Genomic DNA, 15,815 nt, shown 5'->3' with positions numbered 1-15,815 from the left:
TATTTTTCCTGTTCGTCAAACGGAATGTGCTTCTCACATGATGTATACTCTTAAAACTTGTTTTTAAATAGTTTATAGTGATTTCGATTGCTATCGATTTTACACAGTTCGAACAGGCAAAAGCCATCCTATTCTGATACATTTTGCCAAATTGTTTTATTTTTATTTTTGCTGCTTTCACGCTTGCTATTTTCACAGAATCTAGTTTTTGTTCGTTTGCTGTTTGAAGTTAGTTCAATTTTCATATTTGCAGGTAAAAATGGATCCAAATATTCCTGGTCCCAGCAATGAGCGTGGATATGACAGCATTATGGATGAGTTGTGCACTGGCCCGGTTACTGTTTTGGAACAGGTAATTGCTTATTTTTTAATCCCACAAAATTAAACAAAATATATAATTTGGAAGTTTTGGATACTAGTTCAAACAACCACTTCAATATTGTGCAAGACAAGAAAATAAATCCAAAAACTTGAATTATCAATATTTAATTTCAAATTTTATATTATCGAAAAAATACTATCGCACAATTTTCTCATAATTTATTTTTGTTCTACCTTGTTGACTAGGCTCCTCCCCTTCCTTCGACAAGACAACCACAACAAAATAACAACGGCAACAAGATTGGGGGCGGAGTCACTTTTAACAGGTAGATCAAAAATAAATCACGAGAAATTTGTGCGATCGTATTTTTTCGATAATATAGCATTAATCAGAAAAAATTGTGGAGAGATATATTTCCATCTTTTCAACAATTGAAAATTCAATTCAGGCTTTGGAGCAACTGGAGCGTTATCCAGAACGTGGACATCTCTACCTCGGCCCCATTTTATTCGGGCCAGAGCCGTACAAACTCCGAGCTTGTAAAACATGCATTCGTCTCGCTCGACACGGTTTATCCGCTAGTCGATTCACGGCTGAAGAAATAGAAAACATGACAGAATTGTGCCCTACCCATTTAGATGAGCAACTTTCCGAGGAACGAGCAAAAGCAAAGGCAGCTTTAGAAGCTAAATTAGTAAGTATTTATATATATTAGTTTTAATAATTTTGACTTTTGTTTTTAGGCTAAACAACTGAAACAAATGCAGGCAAAGCATCGCAAAGAGATAAAGGAAGCGGAAATGGCTAAAACTATTAGAAGTACAAAAAAGACAAAAGTCGGAAAAAATGGGAAAATCGCGAAAGTCGACAAGAAAACAGCAAAGACTGTGAAGGAAAAACAAGTTCTTGATTTGCCGCAGCCGAAAATCGTGAGTTTTGAATTAGTAATTTTGGGCTACCAAGAATGAAATCGTATGAATGATTTTCTTGATGTAGAATTATTTCGGAGTATTGAGTTCAGTTGTTTTCTATTTTACAGGGGAGCAGAAATAAACGTGTAAGAAAATCATTTATTTAAAAAAATACCAAATGTATAGACTCTTGTTAAGAAAAACAAAATGGCGTAAATGGATGAGAAGTTATTCTGAATGAAACTATACATTTTTAATCATTTTGTGAGGAGTCGTCCAAATTTGAAGAAAATATCCAGTGTGGTATTACTAATCAAGTTATCATTATTTTTAGGAAATCAACGATGAGGATATTGATCAGTACATCCTTGAGCAGGCAGCCCCAAAGAAAAAGAATGTGGTAAGTGATCATAAAATTGCAACTTTCTAGTTTTTCATTGAGTGTGCTCCGCTTTGAAAATTTTGGAATCTGATAAATGTGTTGCCATATTCACATCTTGTTTTCAAAAAAAAATTTAAAAAATGTATGAAAAGAAAAATAAAACCATAACTAATTACATTGTAAGATAATAATTTCAGACTCGGTGGATCTGTCCAACTTGCGACAAGTCCTCGAAATTCGGAAGTTGTGGATGTGTCGGATGTGGCGACTGGTATCACATCACATGTGTTGGATTCAAAAAAGCCAAGGAAGTCCCGGACAAATGGGCTTGCAAATACTGCAAATAATCAGATACAGTTTAAAATTAAATAAGAAGCTTTTTAGAATTTTTTTAGATGTTTGAAATCCTAGTAGTGTTTAAAGTATTAACATATACTTTATAGTTTTCTTCTTGCACTTCAATCAGTTCCTTCGTTACACTCTACGTTTGTCTGTATTTTAGTATAATTTCTCATAGTTACTGCATGTTGTCCAACACAAAATCGATCTTATTGCAACCCGAGTAATATAAGATGTCATAATTCCCTTCTCAGTCTGAGATTTCATTTTATGTATATTCAGAACCGAACATATTCATTGCCGTCCAATACATATTCCGGTCCTTACAGTGTGCAATAATGTGATTTTTACCTATTTATTTTATTAGTCGGTTTGATAATTTACCTGTATATGCGAGAACAATCTTTATTTATTGATAAAATATTTAATTGCATTTATTTGTAAACTTAATTCATGAACCCATTTATATGAGATTTTGTTGAGATTTTGTTGAGATTTTGGAATGAAACAATTGAAACAAAACATATTTTGCGGAGATTATTACTCCAACAACGTTATGGTAGTCGCATTTCATAAAGTTCTTGATATTGTCACTATTATATAATATATTGTAAGTTTTTGGCATGAGGTCTGCCGAGCAAGGAACACGAAATGGCAGGTGTCCTCAACCTTTTTCTCATCTATGTACAAATGTTACTTGAACAATTTATTAACAAAATTATACTAAATCTATATCATTTAAAAATGTTTTTTCTAAATATCTCCGAGCACACTCCAAAGACGACGTGTTTACCCAGAAGACTCTCAAATTACCCATATTTGTTACAGAATGTAGTGTGTATTTTTTATCTCTGTAAAACAAATTTTAAAGGAGTTTGTATTCTTTTGTGAAACATACCTGATGAACTGTAAAATGTGCTGTCGAAAAATTTCCTTGCGTGGATCGTTCATTTCTTTTGGTAAATGATACTGAATTTTTATTGATTACGAGAGCTTATGTATGTCATATTCAGAGTCTACCTCAATATTGATTTGACATACTGATATTCCTGCTTGTTCTAGTGTACCGTTCCTAGCAAGATGAGACATCATGTCGTATTCTCCACCGTCGCCTTCAAAAATTAAGTAATCAATTATATCCTTTCGAATGAGATTTTTGAAGAAAATGTCAATCCCAATGTGGTTGACAAACTTCGAAGACATTCGTTCTGAAACAGTTTAGATTATTAACAGTGTATATTATATGCAAACACACACACATATATGCAAACATGAACGTTTTAAAAGAAATTTGAATACATATAAATATTATCAATACTAATGTAAAATTATTTGAATCGTCCACGTCTGAGAAATTTTATTTACATAGGAACCTTTGATTTTCAAGTTCAAAATGCATTTCTTGTATAAAATTTTTGTTAGTATAAACAGTTCTCCTGATTTACGCTTTAAAAGAAATACATTCATAAACCACCAAAACAATTACTTACCGACTGAGAATTTAAGTGTTGCTTGTTTTAGTCCAGTCTCATTTCCAACCGCAAACGGGAAGAACGTCCCGATTGATGAATAAATTTGCGAATTTTCCATGAAAGCCGGATCTGCCCCAAAAAACTCAGAATCCTGAAAGAAAAATGGCTGAAGCTACTATTGATGTTTATTTTGAGGTACCGCTGACAATTTTTTCTTGAAATACTGTTCAATAGAAACATTTGCACCAATTCCAACCCTTACAAATGTGGCTGATGTGTCTGTTGGATTTGGAGTGAAAAATTTCAAAGCTGTTCCAGAAACTATTTCAGGTTCCATATGCCACAAATCAGTTGATGAACGACATTTGTCTGTGTAGGATCCTAACTTGTGCCACAACTGCAACTTTTGGGAAATAAAGTGAAACTCTGGTTAAAACAGTGGTTGAAATGGAGCAACACGTATTTCTATATAAGTTATGGTTTTTGGATTTGAAAACGTCATATCTGAGAGACATTGTTATTCTGTTCAAATTAATTCAAGATAAAATAAATTAATTATCACGATTCCCAGTATTTGTTAATGCTATCAATCATGATTTTACATTATTCATCATAGGTACACATAAAATAATTATAAACCAACTCACACTATCAAAAAGTTCTCCAGTGTTACTTTCCTCCTCCTTATTCTTTTTTTCTGCTTCACTAACTAACCATTGCAAATAGCTATATTGAGGATCTTCGGGGTCCATGTCATCTAGCGATATATTATTATCTTGCAATAATTCCCTCATACACGCTCTCCATTTTAAAAAAGCCAATCGCAGCATTCGCAACTCTTTTGTAATTGAAAAATCTGGTTCGACGTGCTTGTTCTGAACAGATTTCATTATTCAGTCATAATTTTAAAGCGCCGCTGAAGTTTCAGACAGTTTAAAATTTGCTGACTATTGACCATTACGGTTTGCTTGTTGAGCGCAAACTGGCTTTTGATAAAGATCGTAACATTTTTTATAATAATCCACTCAATTCAACCTCACCTGTAATTTTTCCAAATCGGTCTGGTTTTTGGAATGAATTGAAACATTTGCAAAAAATAGAATAACCACCAGACAGCATAGTGTAATTGAAGTACGGTATCGGCGAATTTGGAAAGTCATCTGAGTTTAAGTTTATAAATTATAAAATTTCCACGCAACGAAATTTATGAAAATTATTATGAAGCTCTGAGAAACGGAGAAAATTTATGTTCATTAAGCTGCCAAATCTCATAAATTGTTGTAGAAATTAGAAGATACAAAAATTATTTTTCGAACGCATTTCGAGCTGGTTACAAAAACTGTTTAAAAAATTGCCCTTTTTTAAATGAAAGTATTCTTGTCGCACATTGAAAAATATGTGACCTATTTTTTTCCAAAAATGATCTGATCAAAACTCATAAGGAACTACCGTAGTTCCCCTAACCGTCTTGCATGAACAGCTAATTTTCAATTGATCCGTAGGTCTGCAAGACTAATTGTGACTACTATGACTATTACATAGAGGATGCAATAATATTTTTGGAGTGCCGCACAATTTTTGAAGAGAAATCAATTTTGTCGTATGTGATATCGTTTATTATGAAAATAAAGTAGTCAATTTCTCATAAGCTACTCAAAAGTCTTTTAGTTTAATTCATCGAGAAATTGGCAAACTTGTTGAAGTTTCCACAAAAACAGATCCGTTAACATGTGTACCAAAAATTAATTTTAATTTACCAAACATTAACTGCTCCAAATTTTGGACCGAATTATGAAATAATTAATACAAAAAACAGAAAAAAAAGTTTCGCATAACAGACTCTTCTGTGAAAAAAAAACTTTTCAGAAAATCAAAAAATAAACAACTAAAATAGACACCTGTGAATGGAACACGAGGCGTATTTCTTTATGTTTCTTAGAAGCCTCTATGCGGAATAGATATTAATCGCACAAATTTCTGTCTTCATCCCTACCCATCACATTTTTCTTTGAACTCCCATGGATCGCAGAAATAGGAGGAGAGAAAAAGAACAGAGGTGTGAGTGAAAACTAAAAACCGGGATGTTGCTAGTGTTTCAATTTTGACAGAAAATCAGATTGTAGAAAATTCAACGTAAAACAAAAATGTGTTTCAATTCGTGCACTCTTGCTTGTTAATAGAAAAACTTGTGATTTAATGACAATAATTTGGAAGTCTGGTATTTTTCAAAAGAAAATATATGTTGACGTTTTAGTATCGCAATATTCTGGAACGAAAAATTTTCCCCGTTGGTTTTAAACATTCAGAAAATAAAAATTATTGAAAACAAAGAAAACACGGAAATAGTGGTTCGAAGTTCTGCAAAAAAGGCTCATTTGGAGCTGAAACCTAAAAATGCAACAAAATTCGGTAGTTTTGGGTCATTTTGGGACTAATAAATGCAAAGTCTCAAATTTTGGTACTCCACCATTAAAAACAGAAAAAAAGTTTGCACATCAACCTTCCAACTCTAGAAACCATCTGAAAACAGAAAAGGACTTCTAGCGCGCAAAATTTTTTATGTAACTGAAAGTATTGTGTTTTTATAAATGTGCTGGTGTGAAAATTGAAGTTAATGTTGTTTCTCTGTATTTTCCAACCGTAGATGTCGGCTACCCAGTGGTCCAGGGCTTATACGGGTTTATTGTTCAGTGAAAAACCTCATCCACGTAAAGTATTCACTTCTTTGTGAAAAATACTTTTTTTCAGTGTGTCAAGTAATATTACCAAAGATATATTTCAGATTGTTGGAATGTAATACAAGGAATGGATTCATGCGAAACAAATTCTTAATTTTGAAAATCTGTAACATTGTTGTGTTTTGTAATTAGTTCAGATTGAGTTTTTATATATTTATTCAAAGACAGTACAAGTTTCAAACCATAATTTTCTTATAAATCCATGACATGACAGTAAGAGAAAGTGTTCACTAGCACAGTGAGAGTAATGTGAATTATTTCCGATGAAGGACATTTACTGTCTCCGTCTCTACTGACTCTGGAACTATCTCTTCTGACACTCGCCATTATGGTGTTTATGTCTCCGTGGCCCTTCTACACCATTTCAATACCATTACTAAAATGTCTCCAAGGCAGTACCGATCCTACATTGCATCTTTTAACTTTCAATTTTCTTAAAATGATCCAGCGTTTGAAATTGAAAATAAAATAATTCGTTTCCAATTTAAGTGAACTTATAATCTTATAAGCCTACTTTGTAGTGGAGAAAACTACCACCATCAGGTAAATTTTTCTGTACAGCTGAATAGGTGCAAAAAATTGTTGAAGTAAGCTCTGCATGTTTTTAAACACATTATTATGTAGGAATGTTTGTGTTACAGTATTTTTTTCTATTCGACTTGCACCCCCACTGTTTTACTTTGACGGCTTTTTTATTGAAAAAAATAATTCAACAGGCAAAATATGTATAAATTTTGCATAGTTGACAATTTTTGATAAAACCAGAGACAACCGAGATATCTGCTGTCAAAATAGAGAAAAGGGGGAGCAAATCCTCTTAACAAAACAATTTCAACTTCTCCATTTGACAACTTCTAAACTTTTCGATAAACTAACCTACCCTTTTTTCAATTGCATATTGGCTAGTTCAAGCCTCAAACGATAACAAAACAAAAAAGTAAATAGTAAAAGGTAAGGCATCCAATTCCTCCTTATTTACTCTCTTCCTTCCATCATGCCTCACCTCGTTTTGTTCGGCGGTCTGTGTCAAATACTCCCTTTGCGTGAGATGACTCACTTTTTTTTGCTTTTTTCTTTTTTTCCTTGTTCTTCTATCACTCTTATCAGACATTCACAAACACGGAATATGACATTCCTGTATATTCGCACTCTCGCAGGTTTTTTTCAAGTTATATTTTACAATTTTTCTTGCTCAACGCGAATAATTTTTAGTTTTATTTATAATTTCCAATTACAGGTAACAATGACAGAAAGAACGCCACTGCCGGGGAAGAAATACAAATTTTCCATTAATATATTTGTTTTATTAATGGTCTTGGTGATAGCTGTGCAGGGAACCTACTTGGGTTATGTTGTAGGAATGCTTACAACATTAGAAAAACGATTCGGATTTTCCTCAGAGAAATCTGGATGGCTTTTATCTTTGTACGATATTGGACATACAATGGCTATTCTCCTTATCGGGTACATCGGATCTCACTACCACTTACCAAGGATTACAGGAATTGGTGAGTGAATGTAAGTGTTCACGAAACAATTTTCTATAAATTACAGGGGTCATCCTCAGCTCACTCTCCATGTTTATGCTTGCACTTCCGGTTTTGTTTTATGGTACAGCTGATTACACTCAAGAACAGTTAATGCAAAAAAAAGTGATTCACTTAAAAATTAAACAAAATCTGATAAAAATTTAATGGTAAAACTCCAACAAAATTTGCAAATTTTGCAAAAAAAATTTGCAACATAGAAAAAAGTTAATTGTTGTTAGAATTTTGCGTATGAAATGTCGGAACTTTTAAAGGAAATAAACAAATAAAATGATACGTTTTAAAAATTTAGTTTAAAGTCAACTCCAGCTAGGAAGTAATCGAAACACATATTTTCAGGAAGCATACTCCGTGGAGATGAGTTGTGACACAAACGGACGCCGAGAAATCTCGTCACAAGGAGAAGATTGTTGGAGGGAGCATCACGAACATACTGTAAGATTATAAGTAATGTGTACAAATACGACGGCTCTGGGAATATAAACAAAAATTATTAAATTATTAAAATGTTCAGTAAATTTGATTACCTTCTAAATCAGTCTAAACCCCAATTTTCAGAATGCTTTCATCATATTGGCGTTTGGTCAACTTTTTGCTGGAATTTTTGCTGCTCCATTTAACACTATTGCCTACGTGTATATTGATAGTAACGTGAAACAAAAACGAGAATCGCCATTTCTTCTGGGACTACTAACTTCCATGTACGCTTTTGGACCAGCTCTCGGTTTCATGCTCTCTTCGATTCTCAATGGTGTTTACACATCTCTTGGAGATGGTGAGAAAAAGTCAAATGGCAATATTATTTATTTATTCTTACAGCTCCGGATCACATTGGTACACATGACGAACACTGGATTGGTGCTTGGTGGCTTGGGTTTTTGGTTTGTGGATCTGCGTATCTGATACTGGCGGTGCCTTTCTTCTTTTTTCCAAGAACTTATAAGTAAGTTGATGTAGCCTAAGCAACACAAAGTTTACCATCAACAATACAGACACCCTGACTCGTTCCACCTCATGCTGGAACATTCAAGACCGCAAGTGAGCCCGGAAGACCGATTAACATTTAAAGAAAACATCACACTTTTCCTCCGGGAATTCCCAATGGTTCTTAAAAAGCTGATAACTAACAAAGTTTACATTACAATGGTTATTGCTTGGATGTTTGGATCATACTTAATCGGTGGATATCAAACTTATTTGCCAAAGTTTATTGAAACCCAATATGGTCGGTCTGCCAGTATGGCAGATATCTACTCGGGTATAATCTCTGTTGGAGCAATTGCTGTATCAACTGCTCTCGGAGGATGGATTTTATCAAGATACAATATTGCTCCTAGATCCTCCATTATTTGCTTGATAGGATCTTGGATTGTGATTCTAGTGAGCTATATTATTGGAATGAACTTAGGATGCTCGCAACCCAAAGTAGAAGGCTTGACGTATGTTGATTACGCTTCGAGGTAAGACTGAAAACTAACTAACAATTCAATAAAATAATTTGTTCATTTCAGATGGCATTTTTATCATCACAGAGAACGTGAACAAGAATGCCTAGAATACTGTAATTGTGAAACTGTTTTGAAATTTGATGGAGTTAGTTATAATGGGCAAAACTTTTATTCTCCGTGTCATGCGGGTTGCACAGAGTACGATATTTACTCAAATACGGTTAGTTTGCAGCAAGTTTTGACATTTTTTTAGTGTTGTCCCGTTTTTTATGAAAATGAGATTTAACTTTTAATTTGCCAATTTCCAGTGGTCGAATTGCCAATGTGCCTATGGGAATATGGTAGACAAAGGACTTGTACATCCCGATTGTGGAATATTCTTTGCATATCTTGCTGTGATGTTAATTGGACTATTTATTGGAAATCTGTTCTTTATGGTTACAATGATGATAGTTCTGAGGAGTGTATTTGACGAAGAAAAAGTTATTGCATTGAGCTTAGCCTCTTTCATTACAAATCTATTTGGATTCATTCCCGCACCGGTGATTTACGGCTTCTTTATTGATCTGTGCTGCATTTTATGGAACCGCCAGTGCCCCAACGGTAAATTTTCTATCGAAATCTACATCTTATTAGACCAATTTCAGAACGAGGCAATTGTGTGCTCTACGACAACGACATGTTCACAAAAATGTTCCACGGAGTGAACAGCTTTTTCCAAGTATTTGCAATTATATTTGCCGGCATTTGTTATTGGCTCTCCAAGACTGTCAAGCTTCCAGAAGAGATGCCAATGGTAGATTTTCCAGAAAGCCGAGAACGGGAATACCGAGACGAGGAAGAAGAATGAACAAGATCTTGACTTTAAGAACAATCTTTTTATACGAGTATTTTTAACAATTTGTAAATCAACTTAAATACAAACAATTAAATGCAATAATTCATCTTTCGTGGAGAATGAAATTCATCAAATTATATTAAAATACGGGACCATGATACAAGGGGATATAATATGATGTGGTGGGGAAAAGTTAGTACAAATTAAACACTTATTGAGTTATCAATTAAAGGGTTAATTAGCAGTGGGTGCACGTTTGGGGATCGAGGAAAACCGTTTTGAAAAAAGGTGTAATAAAAAAAGAGCAGAGTAGTTGCTCAGATGAGGCCAGCGCGTTTGGCCATTGAGTAGAACTCCGAGTTCCTGTTGCTGAGAAGATTGGCAGGACTGTCGAATTCTCCAACTTTGCCGTCGTTGAGCACGATGATTCTGAAAATAAATAGGTAACTAATGTTTAAATTTATAACATTTCTACCTGTCGTAATCCATAATGGTATTGAGGCGATGAGCAATAGTGAGCACAGTTGCATTGGCAAACTCCTCTCGAATGGTCTTCTGGATAAGAGCATCAGTGGAGACATCAACAGCGGCGGTGGCTTCGTCCAAAATAAGAACACGAGTCTTGCGGAGAAGAGCACGAGCGAGGCAAACCAGCTGACGCTGACCAACACTGGAAATATAAACTTATACGTCTCAAAACATTACTTGTAAATTGTACCTAATGTTGTCTCCACCTTCCGTGATTATGTAGTTGAGCTGCTCATTGTGTGCTGTTGCAAACTCCTTCAAATTAGCCATCTCAAGGGTTTTCCAGATATCACCGTCCGAGTAGTGATTGAATGGATCCAAGTTGAAACGCAAAGTTCCTGAGAACAACACTGGGTCCTGTGGAATGATTGTAAGGTTTGATCGAAGATCATGAAGTCCAATCTCAGCCAAATTGATACCATCAACAACAATCTGCCCTTCAGCAGCCTCGATGATGCGGAAGAGTGAGAGAGTCACAGAAGACTTTCCAGCTCCAGTACGTCCAACAATTCCAACCTTCTCATGAGGCTTAATCTCAACATTAAGCTGCTTGACAACCAGGTTGAGTCCTGGACGGTAACGAGCTGAGTAATTGTTCATCACGATTCTGCCCTCCGAAGGCCAGTTTTGTGGTGGCTCCTTTCCTGGCTCCGACTTCCACTCAGCTTCAGTTTCGGTTTCGGCATATTCTTTGACACGTTCAACCGAAACAATGTTCGTCTCCAGCTTTGTGATTTGGCGAACTGCAAAGTTGAGAACGGTAGTAATGTTCAGAGCATATGACACGGAGAGTCCAATAACTCCAGATGTTGTAGTGGTCCTGGTAAGAGCAGCAAACAGTGCAGAAAACAATACGATGCAGTTTCCAATGAATTCAAGTCGCACAGACAACCAACGGTTTGCCACGTAGTTGAGATAACGGCATTGAACATGGGAGTCCACCTTGGTCTCAGACAACTTGCAGAAACGATCCACAAGATGATAGGCACGAATTGTAGCAGATCCTTGAATAGATTCCGACAAGTGACTGTAGATTGGTGATCGTGTGATGGATTCCAAGCGTTTCAACTGACGCGAGGTGGCAATGTAGTATCTCATGACCATGAGATACATCACAGACAAAGGAATAATCACAATTCCGAAAACAGGAGTAGAAATCATGATGATGATCAATGTAGAGACCACTTGAAGCAGACACTGAGCAAAGAATTGAACATTGAACGGAAGGAGCACGTCGACAGTCTCAATATCCTTGCCGATACGATTCAAGATTCTCCCAAATGGAGTTGTGTCGTAAAATGCCATTGGAACACGGAACAAGTTGCGCATCAGAGGGGCATGTAAGTTCCTTGACGCAGAGACTCCACCGTAGAGAAGTGAGAGCATTCCAATGAAGAGCAGAATAACTGAAAAATTTTTTATTGAAAAGTAATTGATACAAGGTCAAACTTACTTTCTGAGAATCCAAGACCAGCGTAGACACCTAGACGAATAGCAATTGGCTGGCCAGTTGTGTTGGATCCTGAACGAGCAGCATTGTCGTTGGACCAATCAGTGAGCCATAGATTTCTTCCCATGGAGAAAATGGTACTGGTAGTCATTCCAAGAACAAAAAGCACAGCGATAGACATTCCCATTGCACCAAAGTACTTGTAATATGTATCCATCTTCACTCTTCCAGTCTCAACTCTCTCCGTTCCAGTCAATTGACGAGTTTGAGTAGACGCCGATGTGATGGAGTGTGTGTGTGATTTGGTAGTTGACAGACGACGCCGTTGCTTGTGGGTAGAGGTGCTGATGCGGCGACGATTGATAATTCCAGAGACAGTAGACATGTGACTGGTACCGAGAACATGGTCAATGATTGGAGAAGCCATAACGTCGTCATCGTACTCAAAGTCCGAATCTCCACCAATCATTACTGAAAATTAAATTAAATATTCGAATTTTTTGAAATTTGAACTTACTTCCTCCCGGTTCCGAATTCTCGTCATCCTCATCCGCTGATGCCTCGGCTTCACGTCTCTCGCGTTCTTCCTTCTCGCATTCAATCAAAAGCTGCTCAAATGCCCCTTGCTGCATTAGGTCATCATACTTTCCAGAGTATTCAATCTTTCCTTCGTTCATTACAATAATTAAATCGGATTTTTCCAGAAAAGAGAGCTCATTGGTAACCAAAATCCGAGTTTTGTTGCGGAGCATTCCTTCCGGTCCAATCACAGAGCCAAACAGCTGACTTCCAACGTGCGCATCCACTGCACTCATTGGGTCGTCCAAAAGGTAGATGTCATGATTCTGGTACACGGCACGGGCAAGTGATATACGGGCTTTCTGACCTCCAGACAAGTTGATTCCTTTCTCTCCAATCTCAGTATTATCTCCAAGTGGAAGAATCTGAAGATCTCGGTAAAGGGCACAAGCATCAAGAACACGAGAGTAGAAGTATTCATCAAACTGCTTTCCAAAGGTGATGTTCTGACGAAGCGTATTATTCTGCATCCAAGGTTGCTGTGGCACATAACAAAGACGTCCATGCATTGAAATGCTTCCACTGAGCTTCTCCATTTCTCCCATCAATGCTTGGAGCATTGAACTTTTTCCAGCACCGACACGTCCGACAATGGTAACCAATTGACCTCTGTTCACAGAAAAACTGATGTTGGTGAGTGTTGGCACAGGTTGATGTTCAGCAGACTCCCAGGACAAGCAAGCTTCCTTGAGGCAAATCACGTCGTTATCTGAAAAAAATAGAGCAATATAGGAAAGCTAATCTGGAAACTTACTATCACGAGCTCTGTGATCAATCGCTTCCACATTGAGTTCTTCAGACACCAGGAACTCCTTCAGTCTTCTGTTCGAAACGACCACTTGAACTGTTTGGGTGATGAGTTCGGCAACTTGTGACATCGGTGATCGTAGCTGATTGAAGAGTGTGAGCGAAACGAATGCAATTTCTGGAGTGAGCACATTCTTTGGATCGATGTAGATGAAAGTGGCAAACGTGGAAAGAGCAACAAGGAATGGTGAAGCTGTGTTGAGCATATCTGAAAAGGTGCGCAAGAATGCAGCCTTCTTGATGAGTCCCAATTCTTGTTCTCTCAGATCCTCAATGACCTGCTCCATTGGTGGCTCCCAGGCATACAATTTGATCACCTTGATTCCATTGAGCACCTCATTAACCATCTTTGTCCGCTCATCCTTATAGTACATCTGAGCAATCTGCCATTTTCGAATGATCATGGTAATGACGAAGTTGATTGGAAAGAGAAGAACCATCACAGCAACTCCACTGAACACAGAGACTCCTAGTTGTTGAAACAAAAGGAAAAGGGCAAGTCCAATCTGAAACGGATTTGACCAATATTGCATCGTTTGGGGCGTAATCTGTTGGAAGCGATCCACATCAATTGCCATCAAGTTGACAATTTCACCAACAGTTTTTTCACGACGTGCCGCATTCGAAAGACGAAGAGTTTTACGGTAGACGGCAGCAGTGAGACAAGTCTGAACTCTGGTTCCAACTCTATACATCAGATAGAAGTAATGAGAGAGGAGGATTGAAGACAGCTCGGCAGAGAAGAACATGGTGAATGCCAGAACAACTCCTTGCCACATCGGACGCTCAAGTTCCTCGGTGAACCGGATCAAAGATTTCAGAAGAAGTGGATTGCAAAACAGCAGAACGTCGGAGAGTAGCTTGACAAACATGGCAGTTATCACATCCCATTTGAACATGAGGAAGAGCGTCCAAATAATAGATGGCATCTTCTGAGTTGACTGCCCAGCTGGCACGGATCCGTAGTCGTCGGTTGATTGATCATTCAGCAACGGCGTGGTGTCATTAGAAGATGTACGGCGACGGTTGGTACGACTGGCATTAGATCCAATGCGACGACGAGCGGCGGTCTCTTCGAACTCTGTAAATTAATATTTTAAATCTGAAAAATTTTCAAAACGCCTACTCTTGCTTTGTTTGTCCCACAAATTGTACCACTTAGGAACCAGAAGGTTCGAGGTGTCCGCTTCGTTCAGAGAGTACAGATCGCTCACTTCCAACGGCTTCTTCACACCAAGACTGCACAGCGAATTGAACCACCACATTGTGATTCGGTTGAGGAACGATGACGTGGTTTCTGGACTTGGATTACGGGCAGCGCTCAGGTACTTGTATCCTTCAGGAGAGGCATCCGCGTAGCAGTGAAGATATGTTTCGAATGCACAGCAAAAGAACCAGATGAAGAAGGCGATGCATCGAGGGTAGTCAATCCAATTCCAGGCCTCTGCAGGGTTCACGATCTGCTGGATCCAATAGAGAAGCTCGGGGATAGCGGAAATGGTGAACACAAGCCAGCTGATGAAGAGGCCTCCCGATGTGACAATTCCATAGTTTCGGCACGAAACAATGAGAGCCGTGAGAACAACCTGAAAAAATCACACTCATCCTAGTTTTCCTAGAAAATCTCACTCACCATTGCCAGGCAAAGCGTCAGCGGATAGACAAAGTCCACGGCGTACGGAAATCCTTGGAACAGTGTCTCGTAGATGGCAACGGTGAACAGTGACAGGGAGTCCGCAATCAGGATGCACGCCAGTCCAATTTTGAGCTGAATCCGTCTAGTCCACGGGATCGGGTTGGGTCGGCGATAGAAGATTTGTGCCGTCAAAATGGGAGCCAAAAGGAAGACAATCGCGGTCGGGAACCATACCAGCGTTGTGTGCTGGTAGCACTGACTGAGGATGGGCACGGTGGACGCATTCCACACCGCAGGATCCTGAAAATAATATAATTATTCTTGCAATTTCTTGGTATGTCACTCACCCAATACCGCTCTCCGCAAAATGCGTCTATCCCTTTGAGCTTGGCTTGTAAGTTGGGTTCCATCCGTATCTTCTCTCCTTATTTCGACCGTTATTATAATGGGAACCTGAAATTAGAAGAGGTATGAAGTGGCAAAAAGTGGCAAAAGGAGGCATAAACAGGATAAAAGTAATCAAAGAAAGAAGAGCGACAACAACTGAAAAAGAAAATCGGAGAAAGAACGGCTGAGCGGACGAAGAAAACACCAAGAATGAGTGAATCAAGAATGAACTATGATGATTTCTCGAAAATGAGAATCCAAAAATTGCCGCTCGCGATCTACATTCTCACTTGCGTGATCTCCAAATGAGAGACAATGGAAAAGGAGAGAGTTTCTCTAGCCGCAGAGAAGAGGAGAGCGCGCAGTCGCCTCCTGGGAAGATCCAACGAACCACTTGGAGGAGTGGGCAGGCAAAACTGCTGAAAAGTAGC

General features: G+C 37.8%; 4 protein-coding genes across 4 annotated transcripts; 2 read left to right on the top strand and 2 right to left on the bottom strand.

Moving 5' to 3' along the window:
- Positions 1-253: 253 nt before the first annotated feature.
- Positions 254-2,386, top strand: phf-34 (PHD-type domain-containing protein). The gene is made up of 5 exons (NM_077260.7): positions 254-352; positions 771-1,016; positions 1,066-1,251; positions 1,568-1,633; positions 1,813-2,386. The coding sequence occupies exons 1-5, from the start codon at positions 260-262 to the stop codon at positions 1,960-1,962; spliced, it is 741 nt and encodes a 246-aa protein (NP_509661.1). The 5' UTR covers positions 254-259; the 3' UTR covers positions 1,963-2,386.
- Positions 2,387-2,647: 261 nt separating this feature from the next.
- On the bottom strand, positions 2,648-4,586 carry F21G4.3 (Methyltransf_21 domain-containing protein; the record flags this gene model as incomplete). Its single annotated transcript, NM_077259.3, has 7 exons — positions 2,648-2,805; positions 2,853-2,923; positions 2,975-3,162; positions 3,445-3,577; positions 3,626-3,823; positions 4,074-4,301; positions 4,467-4,586. 7 exons carry the CDS (start codon positions 4,584-4,586, stop codon positions 2,673-2,675), a joined length of 1,071 nt encoding a protein of 356 aa, NP_509660.2. The 3' UTR covers positions 2,648-2,672.
- Positions 4,587-7,401: 2,815 nt separating this feature from the next.
- On the top strand, positions 7,402-10,097 carry F21G4.1 (Solute carrier organic anion transporter family member). Its single transcript, NM_077258.7, has 9 exons — positions 7,402-7,672; positions 7,719-7,816; positions 8,051-8,146; positions 8,270-8,486; positions 8,531-8,654; positions 8,704-9,171; positions 9,223-9,379; positions 9,468-9,762; positions 9,807-10,097. The coding sequence occupies exons 1-9, from the start codon at positions 7,408-7,410 to the stop codon at positions 10,007-10,009; spliced, it is 1,923 nt and encodes a 640-aa protein (NP_509659.3). The 5' UTR covers positions 7,402-7,407; the 3' UTR covers positions 10,010-10,097.
- Positions 10,018-15,456, bottom strand: mrp-4 (Multidrug resistance-associated protein 1). The gene is made up of 9 exons (NM_077257.6): positions 15,345-15,456; positions 14,995-15,297; positions 14,488-14,947; positions 13,309-14,442; positions 12,493-13,263; positions 11,979-12,446; positions 10,716-11,931; positions 10,473-10,667; positions 10,018-10,426 (listed from the first exon to the last, which is right to left on the bottom strand). Exons 1-9 carry the CDS (start codon positions 15,405-15,407, stop codon positions 10,315-10,317), a joined length of 4,722 nt encoding a protein of 1,573 aa, NP_509658.1. The 5' UTR covers positions 15,408-15,456; the 3' UTR covers positions 10,018-10,314.
- Between the last annotated feature and the right edge of the window lie 359 nt (positions 15,457-15,815).

Source organism: Caenorhabditis elegans, chromosome X (assembly GCF_000002985.6).
Source record: "Caenorhabditis elegans chromosome X".
NCBI lineage: Eukaryota > Metazoa > Nematoda > Chromadorea > Rhabditida > Rhabditidae > Caenorhabditis > Caenorhabditis elegans.
Note: the sequence above shows the minus strand (reverse complement) of the source record. Positions and strands in the feature narration are given on the sequence as shown.

Excerpts from the sequence above, each read along its gene's own strand:
- phf-34 (NM_077260.7), top strand. The coding sequence starts at position 260 with ATGGATCCAAATATTCCTGGTCCCAGCAATGAGCGTGGATATGACAGC. Across the intron at positions 353-770 it reads CGGTTACTGTTTTGGAACAG|GCTTTGGAGCAACTGGAGCG; the intron begins GTAATTGCTTAT and ends AATTCAATTCAG. Across the intron at positions 1,017-1,065 it reads CAGCTTTAGAAGCTAAATTA|GCTAAACAACTGAAACAAAT; the intron begins GTAAGTATTTAT and ends TTTTGTTTTTAG.
- mrp-4 (NM_077257.6), bottom strand. The coding sequence starts at position 15,407 with ATGGAACCCAACTTACAAGCCAAGCTCAAAGGGATAGACGCATTTTGC. Across the intron at positions 14,948-14,994 it reads TGACGCTTTGCCTGGCAATG|GTTGTTCTCACGGCTCTCAT; the intron begins GTGAGTGAGATT and ends TGATTTTTTCAG. Across the intron at positions 11,932-11,978 it reads TGGTCTTGGATTCTCAGAAA|TTATTCTGCTCTTCATTGGA; the intron begins GTAAGTTTGACC and ends AAAATTTTTCAG.
- F21G4.1 (NM_077258.7), top strand. The coding sequence starts at position 7,408 with ATGACAGAAAGAACGCCACTGCCGGGGAAGAAATACAAATTTTCCATT. Across the intron at positions 7,817-8,050 it reads AACAGTTAATGCAAAAAAAA|GAAGCATACTCCGTGGAGAT; the intron begins GTGATTCACTTA and ends ACATATTTTCAG. Across the intron at positions 9,763-9,806 it reads GAACCGCCAGTGCCCCAACG|AACGAGGCAATTGTGTGCTC; the intron begins GTAAATTTTCTA and ends GACCAATTTCAG.